We start from the raw sequence: 20,726 nt of genomic DNA on the forward strand, positions 1-20,726 counted from the left end.
GACTCTAGACAGGCAAGAAAGTTTTAGTCATCCAAATAGACATCAGAGGAGCTTACATTAACAAGCAAAAATAATACTATCATATTCAGATATAAGTAAATACAAAAAAATTTTAGAACATTATCTACAGCAAATTGGGCCTTTGGAAAAATAATCACAGTAAGAAAAAAAAAACCTCTTGAAGACTTTTGAGGAAGAACATATAGCTAGCCAATTTGTTTTTCAGTAGTCAGAGGATGAAAATTAAAAAATATTTTTTGACACATTTAAGTTAGGCATTCCTGGTGTTTACCAACATTTCCAAATGTTTACCAACATTTTTTCTTTTTCTTCCAGAAACATGGGGGGGTTTATGCGTGTAAAACTTCTCTCAGTTAGACTTGGCCATGGGACTTGCTATGGCAAAATATTTGTAGAACTGACATTTGCCTACTCTTAATGAAATATTTAAGACTAATTATGTACTTCTTCATTTTCTGTCTCCCACCTCTTGTGTTCACTGAAGGCTTTGGTTCAGATGTCATGTCATAAATTTCTGACCTTTGTCAGAATAACTCCCTGAGTGACTACAATAGAGTCCCTCCCCACTCCCAAAGCCTGTATTAGTCATGTAATAGGAATAAGAATTAAACCTTTTATTTCTTAATACACTGAAATTTGGGAAGGAATGGGTATTATCTCAGCATAATCTACACTATCTTGAGTAGTATCATATTCATGAAAAGTGTCCAAGAATAGCCAATTTTCTTTCTGAAGAACTATATTGGAAGTCATACAGACAGACAACAAGACCTGTTCTAAAGCTATAGTAGTGAAGACCTACAATAAAGCATAGTAATCTGGAGAGTATTGTTTTGGTGCAAGTATAGAAAAACCAGTCCAAAACCAGTCCAATGAAACTGAATAGAGAGTTCAGAAACAGACCCACAGATACATGTTTGCACGAATTATAGGAGAGATAACATTGTAGCAAAAGGTGATATTTTCAATAAAAGATTTTGGATAAATTGGAGAATCACAGGAAGGAACAGTGAATTTTGATGTTTATCTCACATTATACAAAAAATCCTTCCCAAATGAATTGTATATGCAAACTTGAAAGGGCAAACCATACAACTTCTGGACAAATAACTTTCCAATAAGAATGGATTATAAAGACACAATACATACACATATATGTGCTAACAATATGGGAAGTATATAGTCAGTGTATATTAAAGTTAAGAACATCTTTTATCAAATAAAACATATCAAATATATATATATTTTATCAAATAAATAACAGGGAGAATAGACAAACCAAATGCCTCATATTAAAGAATATATATACGATGCTTATGAATTGATAAGAAAATGGAACACTACCAACCAGAAAATTTAGCAAAGGGTTTATATGGGGCTTTTGCGCAGGAATGTCCAAATTTCTAGTGAGCATGAAAAGATGCACTGTTATCTAAGTCACAAGGGGAATACATATAAAATCGTTAAGCAATTCCACTATATACTGACCATAATGGATAAAGTGAAAGAATCACAAGAGTTGGACATGGCTTAGCGACTGAACCACCAAAGTACCAAATATGTGCAACTAGAATCCTCAAACATTGCTGGTGAGATGGTAAATTGATAAAATCACTTTAGAAAACTATTTGGCAGTATCTCAGGAAGCTATCCTTTGCACCCCAATCCACTCCATGATCACAAACACAGAGCGTCTTTGTTTGATGTTCATATCTTGAAAACTTGTTTATGTTAAGTGGGTATTGTCTTGGTCAAGATGTTAGTGCCAGTCCAGTGAGCCAATGACAACTGTTAACTGCTTTTTTCTTTCTCTGAAGAAAGTCAGCTACATAATTCTATACTTATCCAGGCTAGACACAGTGCATAATCTTTTGTGATGTCCACATTACACAAGCAATGTAATCCACAAGTAATATTTTCCTTTGTAGTTTTTATTGTGCCAACTTCCAAGCCCTTTCTAAAGGAAATTAGGTTAGAAAGCAAGAAAATGTACAAGTTTTCTGACTTTCTGTAGCTGTAAATTTAACACTATACAACTTAATTATTTGCACATTTATAAGTTGTTAGTGGGACTTCCCTGGTAGTTCAGGGAGAAAGAATCTGCCTGCACTGCAGGAGACAAAAGTTTCAATCCCTGGGTAGGGAGGATCTCCTGGAGAAGGAAATAGCAACACACTCAAGTATTTTTGCCTGGAAAATCTCAGGGACAGAGAAGCCAGACAGGTTACAATCCATGGGGTTGTAAAAGAGTCAGACACAATTTAGCAACTAAACAACAACATCCCATGGTTAGTATTGTCTACGCAACCAGACTATAGGCCTCAAGGGGAAAAGATTTACAGATTAAACCTATCTGACCACATACTTAATCTTTTTTTTTTGGCCATGTGGCATGAGGGATCTTAGTTCCCTAACCAGGCATGGAACCCATACCCCTTACAGTGGAAGCATGGAGTCAACCACTGGACCACCGAGAAGTCTACAGATTCTTAATTTTAAATAAGTGTTCAGTGGCTACTTGACTTCTAGATCAAGGCAAAGATATTTCCTAGAAAAAAAGTGGCACAATAATTAGAGAATATAACAGCCTTGGGGGACCAGATAGAAAAATCATAGGTTGCTTCAGATATTATTCTTATAGGACTGATGGCAAGGGAATAATTAGAACTATTGGGTTGTGAGAGAACTAGAAATACTTGGAAATTGGGAACCTACAGGGAGAAATTTGAAAGTCCCAAAGGCTTCCTTTGCCCATGTCCTTTTTTATGCCTTCGAACCTGTGGTAAGAACTTGTGAATTAATTTTCTTTGGTGCTTTCATACTGTGGAGCCCCAGAAGAGTAGCTACTCCCAGTCTGGGAGAAAATTTTCCATCCCAGTAAGCTTTTCTCTTTGGACCACAGTTATAGTGCTGAGACATGCTTAGAGCATTTATTAGTCTGGATTGTACATTTGTTTTTTAATGTTGGCTATTCCTGAAGCTGGTAAGTTGGTGCAGGCTTAGCTGTGGCTATATGTATTTGAACATATAGATTAGGAAAGTATGGACTTGAATCTATTGATTTAACCCCCTCACTAACTTTACATATGAAATTAATTTGGAGGAGATAAACCAAAATATTTTACATTCTTATTTCTAATTGATATAATTGTAGGTAATTCTGTGTATTTTGGTGTTTTATTACTTTTTTGTACAAGGATTTCTAATTTTCATGAAAAGAGGAATAAAAAGAAAAAGGTAAACTGTCAACTAAACAACTTGTTATGATACTGCTGAATTCTCTCTCCTCCTCTTCCATCTTTTCTGTCCCTTTCCCTTACAAATTCTGGCTTCTTTGTTTCTTTCTGTATCTCTTTCCCACTCCTCCCATTTCTAATTCTCTCTTTTAGTTTAATTCTACTGAACTTTGTCATGCTACAGGTTATTTTGGAATATTATTTTGCACTTAATATCCAAAAATAGACATTCTAAATTTTTTTTCAAATCAAGCCAACACATGAAAAAGAGCCTCAATATGTTTAATTACTTCCAGATTCCAAATAGTTTGTAGTTTCTTAAAAGCATACAATGAAATTTCCATGCTGATTTATACGTATAAGACTGCTTGTTTACAAATATATTCATTCTTGATTTAGTTTTCCATATTATCAAGTAAGTTTAGTGTTAAATGGGCTTACGTGGTGACTCAGCTAGTAAAGAATCCACCTGCAATGCTGGAGACATGGGTTCAATCCCTGGGTTGGGAAGATCCCCAGGAGAAGGGAATGGCTACCCACTCTGTCATTCTGGCCTGGAGAATTCCACGGAGTGTATGGTCCATGGGGTTGCAAAGACTCAGACATGACTGAACCACTTTCACTTTTTACTTCAGCATTAAATATATAAGCTGTATATAAAACACACAACACCAGCAGGTGGAGCTGGTGGTAAAGAATCTGCTTGCCAATGCAGTAGATGCAAGAGACAAGGGTTCGATCCCTGGGCTGGGAAGACCCCCTGGAGAAGGAAATGGCAAACCACTCCAGTATTCTTGCCTGGAAAATCCCACGAGCCTGGTGGGCTACAGTCCATTGGATCACAAAGAATTGGACACGACTGAGCAACTGAGCACACAAAAACACATAACAGTTGAAAAATAATCAGTTGTTAAAATCACATCTCTTCTTTCCTGTAAAAGTAGCTATTTGTAGAACTCAATCATTACTTGCTCTTCCAGTCTATTTATTACTTAAAAAAAAAAAATTAGAGTCTCCTTTGCTGCCCTGTACATACACACAGATATAAAGAACACACTTTTGAACTTAGTGGGAGGAGAGGCTGGGATGATTTGAGAAAGTAGCATTCAAACATATACATTATCTTATTTAAAATAGATAGATGGTGGGAGTTTAACCTATCACGCAGGGCACCCAAACCTGATGTTCCATGACAACTACAGGGATGGAGTGGGGAGGGACTTGGGAGGGGGCTTAAGGAGGAAGGTGAGACATGTGTGCCTATGGCCAATTTATGTTGATGTATGGCAAAACCATCATAATATTGTAAAGTAATTATTCTCCAATTAAAATTAAAAAAATGTATTAGAGTCAAATTTGGAAAAAGTAAGATGATAGTCTCTCCCAAATTATGAACATGTATTTATTTATTTATTTAGCTATCCACCTGTTCTATTTGGTATAGAATGGGAAGGTGAATCTCATTTGAGTTGAAATATATCTGATATACAACAGTTGCATCTGAACTAGGCTGGTTCAGTGTTGTGCAAAAGAACAAGTTTGATCTTACAGACAGGTACCCTTTTATCCAGGACTGCAGAATACCTTATTGAACATCTTTCTGGTTTTAGCACTGTTATTGAGATTTTGTTGTTCATTGTATATAGGAATAAAGATCTTTTAGAGTGAATAAGAATCTTTTAGATAGGTGACATGCAGGATGAGGCTGTTGTGCAGCAATTTTCCCCCCTATTTTTACTTTTAATTTGTTTCTGTCCTACATAGCAGCCTCCTGAATTGCCTTATTCAGGAGATTTTGATTTAAGATCTGACAATCTTAAACAAGTCTTTGGCATCACCCTTCTGCCCCTTGTACAATTCTGTTTAGGCACTCTAATATAGAATAAATAATGACTTTATGCTGAAAACAAGTTGACATTGCAAAAGACTGAATAACTCTGATTTTTGAAAATGTACCACCATGAAACTATATTATTGATGTTTTACTGATGTATTAGAGTAGCAAAATAGGAGATCCCATGAGAGAACAAGTTATGCAAGAACAAACCTACCAGTCACATTTTACTTCCTATTTTTGATTGTCATGATCACCTGTTTTTATAAAATTCTCCCTAGAATGTCCTCTTTATATTTTCTTTTTATTACATCACAGGCCCATTGATAGCTTCCTTGTCAGGAAAGCCTCTGATCAGAGTTCTCTTCCTTATGTACTCAGAGTACCCTTTTTTTGAGGATTATGGTTTTCTTTTCATTTCTCCATCCTTAACTGCCAGATATACTGTATGATATCTGTTACCATTCTTCTAACATGAGGCCTTTTGACCAGGAGTCAAAATTAATAGTTACCTACTCATTCAGTCTTTTTGTAAAAGAAATGTTTTGAGTCACAGCTATCCACCAAATACTGTGCTAGAGAAATAATGATGAACAAAACCACTTCCTGGCCCCTGTTACAACTCTGCATGAAGCTTACAATTACATGGGAACTCGGACATTGATTAAATAGCCATACAGAGAGCTATGGAGCAGAATTACAGGGTCCTGGGAGAGAAATATTACAAGGCAACACTGAGTTCTGTGAAGCCTTTTTGAGAATGAGTAACTAAGAGACCTGGGAGATTAATGGGAGGATGATGCTGGTTCTTTCTCTTCCTCATATCAGTCTTGATGCATATACCTTACGACAGGTATATTTATATATTTTAGCTCCCTATCTTTTCTCTTGAAGGATGCTTCTTTTATTCTTAGAATTTCTACATAGATTTCCTAAAATCTTAAGGGTACAGTGATGTCCCCTAACTTCCTTAGCTTCAAAGAAGAGGTCAAGTCTCTTATTATTAAAACTATTTCATTCTCTTCAAAGAGAGAAGAAAATCTGTCCTTCATGGATTATAATTAAGAACACACTCATATTTGGTTCCCTCTTCTTTAGAAATGTGTATTTAGACCAATTATATTAAATTTTGCAAGAGGTAGTATAGAACAAGGAAGAGTGATTGGAAGAGACTGGAGATTGCTAACATCAGGTTAATGTAGCACAAGAAAAAGAATGAAGAACTGACTACTTAGTTCTAAAATAAGCACATTTGGGCAGAATGCTGGGAATACCAGAAGGACAGAGAGCTGGGTGACTGTAACAAAGCGGTTTTGTTGTGAGGATGAAGACCTGCACCTGCGATTCAGACTAAAAGAAACCACAGTGAGGTCCCATCTCACGCCAGTCAGAATGGCTGCTATAAAAAACTCTACAAACAATAAATGCTGGAAAGGGTGCAGCGAAAAGGGAACCCTCTTACACTGTTGGTGGGAATGCAAACTACTACAGCCACTATGGAGAACAGTGTGGAGATTCCTTAAGAAACTGGAAGTAGAACTGCCATATGACCCAGCAATTCTGAGGAAACCAGAATTGAAAGAGACACATGTACCCCAATGTTAATCGCAGCATTGTTTACAATAGCTAGGACATGGAAGCAACCTGAATGTCCATCAGCAGAAGAAGGGATAAGAAAGTTGTGGTACATATATGCAATGCAATATCACTCAGCTATTAAAAAGAATGCATTTGAATCAGTTCTAATAAGGTGGATGAAACTGGAATCTATCATACAGAGTGAAGTAAGTCAGAAAGAAAAGCAGCAATATAGTATATTAATGCATATATATGGAATTTAGAAAGATGGCAACAATGACCCAATATGAGAGACAGCAAAAGAGACACAGATGTAAAGAACAGACTTTTGGATTCTGTGGGAGAAGGCAAGGGTGGGATGATTTGAGAGAATAGCATTGAAACGTGTATATTACCATATGTGAAATGGATCGCCAGTCCAGGTTCAATGCATGAGACAGGGTGCTTGGGGCTGGTGCACTGGGATGACCCTGAGGGATAGGATGGGGATGGAGGTGGGAAGAAGGGTCAGGATGGGAAACACGTGGACACCCATGATTGATTCGTGTCAATGTATGGCAAAAACCACTACAATATTGTAAAGTAATTAGCCTCCAATTAAAATAAATAATTTAATTTAAAAAAAGAAATTCACTTACTCAGAAATCAGAATCAGTTTCGTTTCCCCATATATCTGAATAGCAAGTAATATAATTTGTTTGAAATTTCCCTATAAGACTGAGACAAATAATTTTAAATACTTGTATAATGTTATTATTTTAGAATTATTCTCTTCCTTCATATAACAATGACAATATAATAATAATAACACTACTCATGTTTCTAAATCCCAATTAGAAACAAAGTTGGAAATGTTATAGGTGTTTTAGAAATGAAGTAAGCCCAGGTTGTTGGTGCGAGAAAATAGGGGAAAAATGGGAAGCCTGAAGTGTTCAGTCAGAGCTTTAAACCTGAGTCAATCTCGCTAAAAGAGAGATGGTTTTATATCTAAAATTAATTTCATAGCATTGAATTTTGTGAAGTCAGTGACCTTATAAGGTAAGGTCCTATTTCAAAGAATAAAGCACATGTCTTCATACATTGATGACAAAAGTAAGAAATAACACACATTTAGAAGCAAAAAATACATATGCTTAGATTTTTTGTATTAACTTTTTAATTGTAATATAATTGCTTAGAGTGTTGTGTTAGTTTCTGCTGTATGACATGAGTCAACTATATAAATGCATATCTCCACTCCCTTTTGAGCCTCCCCGCCCCACCTCTCCAGGTCATCACGGAGGACCAAGGGGAGCGCCGGGTGCTCTGCAGCCCCTTCCCACCAGCTATCTATTTCACACATGGTAGTGTCCCTATGTCAGTGCTACTTTCATAGCATATTGAGGAAGAAATATATGCCATATTAAGTATTGGGGGGAAAAGTTAGTTGATTCCAACTGGAAACCCCCAAGGACATATGTTAGAGTAATATTTCTAGTTTTAAAGGCTGCTTCTGAAATCTATGATAATGCCAGTGCTCACAAATTGTAAACATTTATCAGTGGGATATGAATGTGTGTATCTTCTCTCCATTTATAATTAACATTTCAAAAGTTAGAGCCTAGTATAGAATTTTATATTAACTGATTTTGTCTAATTTCTCACTAAAACTAATTTAGATTATTTTGTCCAATGTCTCAATATCCGTTCATTTCTTAGGAGTATTATCCTTCATGTGCCATATATAGCAATGAAAGTAAATGAGAGGAAGAGAAGTCTGTGGAATAACATGCTCTTTCTTTTCTATTTCTAGAGAAAGTGTACATACTTACATATCTTATCGTTCTTCTGCAGTATTAGCAATATTGATGAGGCATTGGGAAGCCTTATGTAGAACTAAAGATTCCTTCAAATGAGTGGAGCATGACCATCAAAAACCTTTGCCAATATGTCTCCAGCCAATATCTCATGGATCCACCCCCCCATCTTTCCTGCTGTTGGGAATTCCAGGACTGGAAAATATGCAAGTCTGGCTTGGCTTTCTATTTGGTATAGTGTATCTGATTGCCCTCCTTGGGAATGTTACCATCCTCTTAGTCATCCAGACTGAACATAGTCTTCACCAGCCCATGTTCTACTTTTTGGCCATCTTGGCTCTCACAGACCTGGGCCTGTCCACAGCCACTATTCCTAAAATGCTAGGCATCTTCTGGTTTAACCTTGGTGTGATTTCCTTTGGAGGATGCTTAACTCAAATGTTCTTCATACATCTGTTTACAGGCTTTGAAACATTCATGCTTGTAGCCATGGCTTTTGATCGCTATGTTGCCATTTGTCACCCTCTTCGATACAACACAATCCTCACCAACAGAAATACCTGTATTATTGTGGAAATAGGAATATTGAAAAATTTGGTTTTTGTTTTTCCACTTATATGCCTCCTTCTAAGGCTTTCATTCTGTGGACATAATACTATACCCCACACCTACTGTGAGCACATGGGCATTGCCCGTTTGGCCTGTGTCAGCATAAAGGTCAATATATTGTTTGGATTAATCCTTATTTCTCTGATACTTTTGGATGTTATTTTGATTGCTATATCCTATGTGAAGATTCTACACGCTGTCTTCAGACTCCCGTCCCGGGAGGCCAGACTCAAAGCTCTTAATACCTGTGGTTCCCATGTGTGTGTCATCTTAGCTTTCTTCACTCCAGCCTTTTTCTCCTTTATGACTCATCGATTTGGACACAATATTCCACGTTATATCCACATCATCCTGGCCAATTTATATGTGGTTATCCTCCCTGCTCTTAACCCCATTATTTATGGGGTAAGAACCAAGCAGATCCGAGATCAGGTGGTGACAATATTTCATTTTAAAAAAGTTTGATTCTGAACACTTGATTTGAAAAGAGCCTTGAAATAATTTTCTTTTCCATCCTTTAAAAATTAAAGTGTCCTTAAAATTTTATGGAGAATATGCTTTACAGAATATGATATCAAACATCATATTGAGAGAGTCAATTCCTAAGCAGGTTGATAAGAAGTCCAGGGTTCCTGAGGAGGTGAAAGGGGCCTGAGGTTCTCAAGGAGGAGACAGGGGTCTGGAATTCTCAAGGAGGAGGAAAAGACAAACTTTTTTTTCCCTCTACATTCCTTAGTCTTTGTCACATAAAACGTTTTCTTTTTAAGCCCGGAACTGATGATTGCACAACAAACAACTCAGTTTAAACTCCGTACTAAAGAAAGTGAAGTCACTCAGTTGTGTCTGACTCTTTGTGACCCCATAAACTGTGGCCACCTTCTGGCTAATCCTGTTATCTTAAAATGTAAATTATGGGAGTGGGTCTAGTAAGATCTTTACAGCCTTGAGACATTCTTTTGATTTATTGTAATAACTAATTAAAAAGCATATAACTCTCTTGCTAACTAGCAAGGGGGGAATTCTCCCTCCCCCTTCTGATGTCTGTGTCAGACACTTCCTCCCTCCCTTTTCTTACTTTAATAAAACTCTGATACACAAAAGCTCTTGAGTGATCAAACCTGGTCCCGAAGCTAAATCTTCTTTGGCGATCACGAATCGACATCGTTCACTGTAAGCTACCAACATTTCCTTATTTATGTGCAGTATCAAATTGGAGATAAATTTACAGAGCAATTATTAGTCCCTAGACAAAATTTAAATTTTATTGTTAAATAGTTCGGTATAATTTATTTCTGTAACAGATATTAAAATCATCATTTGAGAATTAAGTCTTAATGCAACTCAAGTAGTATTAAATAGTCTCTCTATACAGAATTCATTGATTATGATAGAGGAGTGCTGTGCTGCCAAGAACTGTCTTACCTATATGGGTCTAACTAGACAATGCTGCAAGATATGAGTTCCTGAAACACTAATCAAAGAATCTGAATGCAACCTTTTTGTTTCCATGGTAGAGTTGGTTCCCATGAAAACATGATCATAAGGTAGAAAAAAAAATTAACAAACAACATAGGCATAATTTTGTATTCAATTTCATGCTTCGTAATAGCAACTGAAGCAATTACACAGAAGTAAAACAATTCAAAGGACTCATAAGACTTTACAGGATACGCTCATTAGGCTCTAATTAAGATCAAAGTAAATAAAGTACAGCAGGAGAGAGAAACAGATATAGCAGGTAAACATAGAAAGAGATTGAAAATGTTTAGCCACAACAGATGACTTGTCAATTGTACATACTGAACTTCATCTTTGTTGTGAATCACCAGAAAGTGCTCAGACAATTAGTGTATGTGTACTTAGTCATGTCCGACTCTTTGCAACCTCATGGATTGTAGCCCACGAGGCTCCTCTGTCTACAGAATTTTCCAGGCAAGAATACTGAAGAGGGTTGCCATTTCCTTCTCCAGATAATCTTTCCAACCTAGGGACAGAGCCTATGTCTTCTGCATCTCCTGCATTGGCAGGCAGATTCTTTACCACCTTGCCACCTGGGAAGCCCATAGTTTTACCCGAGCCAAGGCACATATCTACTGAGAATCTTTTAAACTTTACTGTTTGCATAGAGAAATCTGGGATTTCCAAAGTATGGATGGACATCATCCAATCAGTTGAAGGCCTAGATAGAACAGAAGACTGACCTTCCTTGAAGAAGTTCTGCCAGCTGTAAGTATATCTATTCCAATTATGCATTCTGGAAAAAACCACGAAAGAGTTTCAGAGACCAAGTGGGCCAATGTGGGATGGGTCTGTGTTAAAATTTCATCGCTCATCTGACTTCCTTCTTTGACTATGTATGGACTTTATAAAATATATATAGATATATATTTTTTCATGATATACTACTAAGATATAAAAAATGCAAGTCCCAGACTAAGAGAAAATACTTGCAATATATATATCAGACAATGGATTTGCATGCAGGCTGTATGAAGAACTTTTTCAGGCCAATAATGAAAAGACAGCTCAATTTTAAAAATGAAGATAAAATTTTAATAACTATTTCACAAAAAGATTACAAATGTTTGATAAGCAAATGAAAACATGCTCACTACCACTGGTCATTAGGGAAATGCAAATTGAAGACACACAAGATACCATTATAATCAAAATTGTTAAAAAGACTAGCCATACTAAACATTAGCAAGGATGTGAAGCAACCAGAACTCTCACATATTGCTGTGCATGTGTGCTAAGTCACTCAGTCGTTTCTGACTTTTTGTGACCCCATAAACTGTAGCCCACCAAACTCCTCTGTCCATGGTGATTCTCCAGGCAAGAGTACTGGAGTGGATGGCCACAGGGGACCATTCCCTGTGGGGGACCTTCCAGACCCAGGGATCAAACCAAAGTCTCTTATGTCTCTTTCGTTAGCAGGTGGGTTGTTTATCACTAGTGCCACCTGGGAAGCCCCTGGTAGCTTGATGTAAAATGGAAGACTTTGGAAAACAGTTTTGTATTTTTAAAAATATTGTTTAACATATGCCTATCATATGATCTAAACAATATACTCCTAGATGTTTACCCAAAGAAACTTTTAAAAAATGGGTGCACACAGATATTCATAGAAGCTTTATCTGTAATAGGTTTGAACTGAAAACAAACTGTTGAACCTACAAGATTTTAGTTTTCTAACATAATGGCATAAGGGAAAACAACCTTTTAATATACAACACTTCATGAGTTTTACAACACCTGTTTGGCATACTTTGGTTAGTCAAGAAATGAATTAAAAATAAGAACACAAGATGGTGCAAAATTAATGAGCACTAACTAAAGCAAAATGAATATTTCCATTTACATAAGTACAGTCATCATAAATATTACTAGACATTGGATATATTTCCAAAAATGTATATACATATTTAATGTTATGATCCAAAAATATTTAAATGCAAATAAATAATTATAAATAAATAAATGTATCCACTGAACATACTTAGAAGGCTAATATTTAATGTATCAATATATATCTTTGTAAGTATTAAGAAAGTTTTGGTACAACATCCTATTCTAGATCATTAATTTGATCTTTAAATCCTTACTGGTTGTGCCTGGAGACTTTGTGCATAGACTTTGCTATGCATATTTGTTGTTGCCTTTTATAGTATTATCTAAAACAAAAATAAATAAATAATCCAGAAGAAATAAAAATAAAACTTTTCCTATCCAATTAGAGAAAACAAAAGCAACTGGTATCAATATTCTAAAGAATTGCTTACTATATTTTAACAAGTTAAAATAATAACACAAGAACTGTATTTTTAATAGCCTACTATTTATTTATTTTAATTAAGGTATAGTTGATCTACAATGTTGTGTTAGTTTAGGTGTACAGTAAGGTGATTCAGTTATATAGACATGTATCAATATATCTAATTTTTCAGATTCTCTTTGTTTATGAGTTACTGCAAAATATTGAGAGTATAGTTCCCTGAGTTATACATTAGTTCCTTTTAGAGTATATTTTTTGGAGAAGTTTTAGATTCATGAAAAAATTGAGTGGAAGATACAGAGATTTCTCTTATATGCTCTGTCCCCACATGGATAGTTTCCTCCATTAAACATCACTCACCAAACTAGTAACATGTGCTACCACTGATGAACCTATATTGACACATCATTATTTCCCAGGGTGAGTGAAGTTTACATTAGGATTCACTCTTGGTACCAGTATTCTTCATGAGTTTGGACAAATGTACAGTGACATATATTCACCAACGCGGTATCATACAGGGTCTTTCCCTGCCCTAAAAATCCTCTGTGCTAGTCATCCACTTCCTAGCCCTCAACTTCTGGAAACCACTGACCTATTTACTGTTGCCATGCCTTTTCTAGGATGCCATACAGTTGGAACCATACAGTATGAAGCCATTTAACATTGGCTTCTTTCTCTTAGTAATATGCATTTAAATTTCCTCCATGTCTTTTCATGGCCTATTAGCTCATTTCTTTCAATGCTAGCCAATAATCTGTTATTTAGATGTACCACATCATCTTTCATCCATTGAAGGACACCTTGGCTGTTTCCAAAATTTGGAAATTATGAATAAACTTGCTGTAAACATCTGAATGCAGGTTTTTCTATGGATATAATTTTCTACTCCTTTGGGTAAATATCAGCAAGCATGACTGATTTCTGGATTATATGGTAATACTGCATTTAATTTTGTAAGACTACCAAATGTCTTCCAAAATGGCTGTGCCATTTCATTTCCACCAGCAATGCAGAAAAGGGAAAGGAACCAGAGATCAAGTTGCCAACATCTGTTGAATCATTGAGAAAGCAAGAGAATTCCAGAAAAACACCTATTTCTGCTTTATTGATTATGCCAAAGCATTTGACTGTGTAGATCACAATAAACTGTGGAAAATTCTGAAAGAGATGGGAATACCAGACCACCTGACCTGCCTCCTGAGAAATCTGTATGCAGGTCAGTAAGCAATAGTTAGAACTGGACATGGAACAACAGACTGGTTCCAAATAGGAAAAGGAGTACATCAAGGCTATATATTGTCACCCTGCTTATTTAACTTATATGCAGAGTACATCATGCGAAATGCCAGGCTGAATGAAGCCCAAGCTGGAATCAAGATTGCCAGGAGAAATATCAATAACCTTAGATATGCAGATGATACCACCCTTATGGCAGAAAGTGAAGAAGAACTAAAGAGCCTCTTGATGAAAATGAAAGAGGAGAGTGAAAAGTTTGGCTTAAAACTCAACATTCAGAAAACTAAGATCATGGCATCTGGTCCCATCACTTCATGGCAAATAGACAGGGAAACAGTGGAAACAGTGAGAGACTTAATTTTCTTGGGCTCCAAAATCACTGCAGATGGTGACTGCAGCCATGAAATTAAAAGACACTTACTCCTTGGAAGAAAAGCTATGGCCAACCTAGATAGCATATTAAAAAGCAGAAACATTACTTTGCCAACAAAGGTCCATCTGGTCAAAGCTGTGGTTTTTCCAGTAGTCATGTATGGACTTGAGAGTGGGACTATAAAGAAAGCTGAGTGCTGAAGAATTGATGCTTTTGAACTGTGGTGTTGGAAAAAACTCTTGAGAGTGCCTTGGACAGCAAGGCGATCAAACTAGTCCAACCTAAAGGAAATCATTCTTGAATATTCATTGGAAGGACTGATGCTGAAGCTGATACTCCAATACTTTGGCCATCTGATGCTAAGAAATGACTCATTAGAAAAGACCCTGATGCAGGGAAAGATTGAGGGCAGGAGGAGAAGGGGACGACAGAGTTTGAGATGGTTGGATGGCATCACCGATTCGATGGACATGAGTTTGAGCAAGCTCAGGGAGTTGGTGATGGACAGGGAGGCCTGGAGTGCTGTGATTCATGGGGTCGCAAAGAATCGGACACGACTGAGCAACTGAACTGAACTGAACTGAGCAATGCTCTCTTTTCCTAGTCTTTTTCTCATTTCCCATTCAGGTAACTTCAGTAGTTTTCATGACCCTCAGGAATAAAAACTGGAAAGGTTTCAAACTTTTTCCACTAATCACTTTGTTTTGATGCTTTGATATGCCTACTTACCTGTAATGTGTCTTGATATCTGGAATATTTATCTGTTTTATCTGAACTCCTAGATATGAGATATAGGCTTTGTGCTGTGTGTGCATATGTGTTAAGTCACTTCAGTTGTTCTGACTCCTTCCAATCCTATGGACTGTAGCCTGCTAGGCTTCTCTGTCCATGGAATTCTCCAGGGAAGAATACTGAAATGGTTTGCCATGCCCTCCTGCAGGGATCTTCTCGACTGGGGATCAAGCCCTCTTCTTTTATGTCTCCTGCATTGGCAGGCAGTTTCTTTACTGCTAGTGCCACCTGGGAAAGCCATATAGGCCTTACCAGAAACCTATATTTACTCTTATAAAATTAATTTATATAGTATAGTATTGGCACATGTATAGGAAAGTGGATGAGTGAATCAAGAAATAGATCTCTCTCTATACTAGTATCTGATTTACTCCAAAAGTGTCCTGAAATACAGTGTGGAAAAGATGGACTTTTCAATAAATGGTTCAGGATTAACTGGGATATCATATAGGAAACTTGGTCCTAATTTCATATCAGACACAAAAATCAATTCTAGATGGATCATAGAGCTAAATGTAGAAGTAAAATAATAAAGCATATTGAAGGTGGTGCTGGTTTTCAGTCACTAAGTGATGGCCAACTCTTTTGAGACCCCATAGACAGTAGCCCAATAGACCCCTCTGTCCATGGGATTTTCCAGGCAAAAATACTGGAATGTGTTGCCATTTCCTTCTCCAGGAGATCTTTCCAACCCTAGGATTGAACTTGTGTCTCCTGCATTGGCAGGTGGATTCTTTACCACTGAGCCACCAGGGAAGCCCATATTGAAGGTAACATAAGAGAACATCTTCATGTTATTGAGTTCAGCAGAAATTTCTTCAACAGGACTAAAGAACAATAGCTTTATTGAAAAATATTTATAAATTGAACTGCATTGAACATGACAACTTGAATTTCTCAAAAAACACCACGTAAAGGGTTAAAAGCTAGATCATACAGTGGGAGAAGATACCTGCAGGATATACATATCTGAGATATGTATGAGATGTCTCATACAGACATCAAATACAGACCATAAAAAGAACTTTCATGATGTCACTGGAAAAAAATTCTACAAAAATGAGCACAGATTTCACAAAGTGTTCTAAATAAAACATCCAAATGCCAAATAACCATAGTTTTTATGACATCATTAATGATCAAGAAAATGTATACTAATGCATCACATATCCTACATAATGGTAACAAAAACAAATACACATCCACACCCACACACAAGCATACATAAAGAAGAAGTAGTGCTGGTGAGGATGCATAGCAATTGGCTGATACACAAAATGTAAATGATGCTGCTAAAAATGTAAAATGATGTATAGTTCTGGAAAACTGGAACTTTCTATTAATATGAAAATAATCACTCAGCAGTCATACCCTTAGAAGTTATAATTGCCTGCACTTATCTCCCAGACAACATGTAGAGAAATATTTATAATGACTTTATTGAAAATAACCAAAAATAGGATAAAGCCTAAATATCCATTCAGAATGGATAATTAAATTTGGTACACTCATAAAATGGAATACTATACAACAATAAAAAGTAAGCAAGTTTCACTATATGCAATCACATGAATTCATCTCATAGATATAATTTTGAATAAAATAAGCCACCACAAAGGATGCATATTACATGACTTAATTAGTATTAAAACTAGAAACTAATTTATAGTACCAGATGTGAATAAATGATGAACTCTGAAAGTTACTGACTAGCAGTGGCATGAAGGCTCCTTATGAGTTGTTGGCAATGCCACATATTTTGATATAAGTAGTAGGTTACAAAAGTTCTGTGCTGTCCTTAAGAAGCACGGTTACTCAAACAAATGCTTTTCCTGGGGCCACTGACTACATGAACAGTTTGAATCACGTCCAAATCAGCATGCCAGAACTATTTTGATAGACCAACCTTTAGCAGTCTCATGAAATGAATACTGCACCACCCAATGGAGCAGTCTGTTTTCTAGGCCACTCCCCTAGAATTGGGGCCACTTAAAAGACCCTTGGCATCTCTATGGGCAGTATTCCTGGAGCTCTATGGGCCTTAATCACATTTCATTATGAATGAAATAATACTAAGGTCAAAGTCTTTTTTTTTTTCTGTTCCAAGATTCTGTAGCTGAGAAACATAATCTCCTTTTCCTAGACTAAAACAAATATCTCTGAGACACCTTGTATCAGCCTTTTCTCAAAAAGATGCTTGAAACCCTCTCCCTAATCTGCTTAGTCCTCACTCCATAGATAACAGGATTAAGTGCAGGTGGAACAACAACATATAGATTAGCCAGGAGAATGTGAATGTATATGGGGACATTCCTGCCAAACCGGTGGGTCATGAAGGAGAAAAATGCTGGAGTGAAGAAGACTAGAATAACACAGATATGGGAGCCACAGGTATTAAGGGCTTTTCGTCTGGCCTCCCGAGAAGGAAGGCAGAAGACAGCTTGGAGTATTCTCACATAGGAGATGAAGATCAGAATCACATCAACAAGCACCATGGATATGAGAATCAATCCAAATATCATGTTCACCTTTATGTTGGCACAGGCAAGTCGAGCGATTCCCATGTGTTCACAGTAAGTGTGGGGGATTATATGGTTTCCACAGAAGGGAAGCCTCAAGATGAGAAACACCAGAGGGATAACCAAAATGAAATTAACACCAAACACCACAATGAGGATGAAACCAATAGTTCTGTTAGTGAGAATCAGACTATACCGCAAAGGATTGCAGATGGCAACATAGCAGTCAAAGGCCATGGCAACCAGCACGACAGTCTCCATAGCAGTGAATATATGGATGAAGAACATCTGGGTGACACAACCCCCAAAGCTAATTTCCCTTAAATTAAACCAGAATATGCCCAACATCTTAGGGATGGTGGATGTAGACAGACCCAGGTCAATGCAGGCTAACATAGCCAAGAAGTAAAACATGGGCTGGTGAAGACTTTGCTCATTCTTGATCACAAACAGGATAGTGTTGTTCCCCACAAGGGCAATCAAATATACAGAACAGAAAGGAAATCCAATCCAAACGTGCATCTCTTCAAGGCCTGGTACTCCCAGCAGGAGGAAAGAGGAGGGGTGGAAGTCAGTGGCATTTGAGGGGAACATCTTCTCCCTGTTCTCTTGGAATCCCAGAGGAGATAAACAGATGATCAAATAAATTTAAAAAGTCAAACCATCTCAAAGAAAAGAATTTAATAAATTGTGAGCACTAATCAGTAGGAAATTGTGAAGGAGATTATATGCTAGCTTTTAAAGTATGGATTCATTCAAATCTTCAAAAACAATAATTTTGCTAAGTGTAGAAAGCAAAGCCTTTGATTTCATAATATTACTAGTTCAGGAATGAGACAGTAGCTAAGTAAATAACAAATATGTACATGTATACATGTGTATACATATATATATATATAGTGCACATATATATTTATATATACACTTGTACAGCAGGTAGATGGTAGGAAAATAAATGCTTTAAAGTAAAACAAAACATGACAAGTAGATGAAGTTGGTGTCATTTTAAATTTATCACGACGGAAGTCCTCTCTAATAAAGTGACATATAAGAGGTTACATGAATGCAGTATGAGGATGATTCAGCTTAATGTTAGTAATGAACATTAAAGACCTTTGACATGGGATGACACTTCAGTTTGAATTCTAGAAAGAAAAACTTTTAGAGCTGTGGAGTGTATGCTGAAAGTAATAATAATTGTTCTCTAACAAGGTTATGAATTAATGACTTTAGGAAAGTCAGTAACTCTCTCTGGGGGATGAAGAAGCAGGTTTGTGAGGAGGAGTAAAGAAGAAATTGAATTCTCCCTCCTTGTTTTATTTTCTTCTTCTGTTATAAGTGGCTGGTGTGGCAAATTGGAGCTAGGGGTATCTCTGCTTGGGAGGTTCTCTGAACACCTCAGCTAAGTGAGACTCATGTATGATGGACATAACCAAGAAAGTCATTACATTCAACGTTTTCTTTCTTTCTTTTTTTTAAATCAAGCTTTCTATTGAAACATCTGTAGAAATTGGCTAAAGATTCTGGATAGGAAGAAAAAGAATATGTCTTATTTTAAAATATCCTTTTTTGTCTATGCTTTAGAGAAAAACTGAGATTAACAAATACAAAGTGGAAGACTTTACCCTGCCCCTACCAAAAATATCCCAGCACCACCTACCTTATGCTTCTCTGTTCCTTACGGTTCAAGTCCCATTCAGGGGATCATTGTTTGTCAGTATTTGTCAGAACTCATGTCCCCCATGTTGGGCAAACTCCTAGAGCCCAGCCTTGAGCAGCACCACCTGCCTTAGCCATGTCCGTGATTCATATGCATGATCCTTTAAGGATCAGATTACAGCAACAACTCCCCATCTGACTTTATATAACTGTCATAACTATAGAGAAAATTTATATTTGTGCTGCAATTATCTCCCAACCCCCAGCCCGTCTCACACAGAACCATTAATCCCTAGGGTCTAGAAGGTCCCTCTTCTGGAAAAAAAAAAAAAAAAGCTAATCCTCCTGTGACTATATTTTTGTACCATGAGGTCTATAGTTACCACCTTCATTATTAGTGTCCACTCTACCCAGTTCCACAGACTCTATCCCTAAATTTGGTCTAGCAGCATTAAACTCTTAAAAGCTGTTGGCTTTGATTTACAAAAACAGAAGGAAGATGATATAATTAGAATGTATGATGTAGTCTGGAATAATTATGAATACAAAAATGCCAATGCCATGGCTTGTAAACATGGTACTGAATTTCTGTGAGCAGGAGTCCAGGCCTTCTGGAGTACACATGCCAAATCTTCTAGAATTGTGCTAATTCATGGAATTTCATGGAGATTGGCGCAGTAATAGGTTTTTTACTATACACACTCTGAGCTCACAGAGATCCAGCATTCCCTCCCCCTGGGATCTAACATCATTGTGACTGAAAGTAGCAGCCTTAGTCTGCCATGTCGGTATTCAGATTTCAGACATGCCTTCTCATGATGTCTAAGCTACTTGTCCCTTTTTGTTGAGATGATCAACATATATTACACTCCCAGAGTCTAGATTACACCATGGATGAGTAGATTTACCCAACCAGGACAGAGGAGTGCTTGGCGTAAAGAGGCTAGAAATCCTCCCACATGTGAGTAGATACAGGTAAATAAATGCAAAATGGAAATTAGAGAAGTCAGTGAACATGGAAAAATAGTTTAGGAGGAAGAAATAGCAGAGAACAAAATAATTTACTGCCGAAGATGGTAAGGAGTAGGTGGACATGGAGTACATCTCTCTCCATGATACATCAGGGATCCCCCCTTCATACACAGAAGTGCATGCAGAACACCAGTTGAGAGCAGACAGGAGTACCTGACCAATGGAAAAGAATATATAGAACCAAAGTAGAATGAAGGAACTAGGGGGAAAAGCAGGAGTGTTAGTAGGACTGGACCCGCTCTCAGCAGGTGGGGAAACAGAAG

The 20,726-nt window shown here is 37.0% G+C and overlaps 1 protein-coding gene and 1 pseudogene across 1 annotated transcript; one reads left to right on the forward strand and one right to left on the reverse strand.

Moving 5' to 3' along the window:
• Nucleotides 1–8,596: 8,596 nt before the first annotated feature.
• On the forward strand, nt 8,597–9,539 carry LOC122449792 (annotated as a pseudogene).
• Nucleotides 9,540–10,724: 1,185 nt separating this feature from the next.
• Nucleotides 10,725–18,366, reverse strand: LOC122449794 (olfactory receptor 52E8-like). The gene is made up of 2 exons (XM_043481807.1): nt 17,458–18,366; nt 10,725–10,757 (listed from the first exon to the last, which is right to left on the reverse strand). Exons 1-2 carry the CDS (start codon nt 18,364–18,366, stop codon nt 10,725–10,727), a joined length of 942 nt encoding a protein of 313 aa, XP_043337742.1.
• Between the last annotated feature and the right edge of the window lie 2,360 nt (nt 18,367–20,726).

This window comes from Cervus canadensis, chromosome 11 (genome assembly GCF_019320065.1).
Source record: "Cervus canadensis isolate Bull #8, Minnesota chromosome 11, ASM1932006v1, whole genome shotgun sequence".
In the NCBI taxonomy this organism is placed as follows: Eukaryota; Metazoa; Chordata; class Mammalia; order Artiodactyla; family Cervidae; genus Cervus; species Cervus canadensis.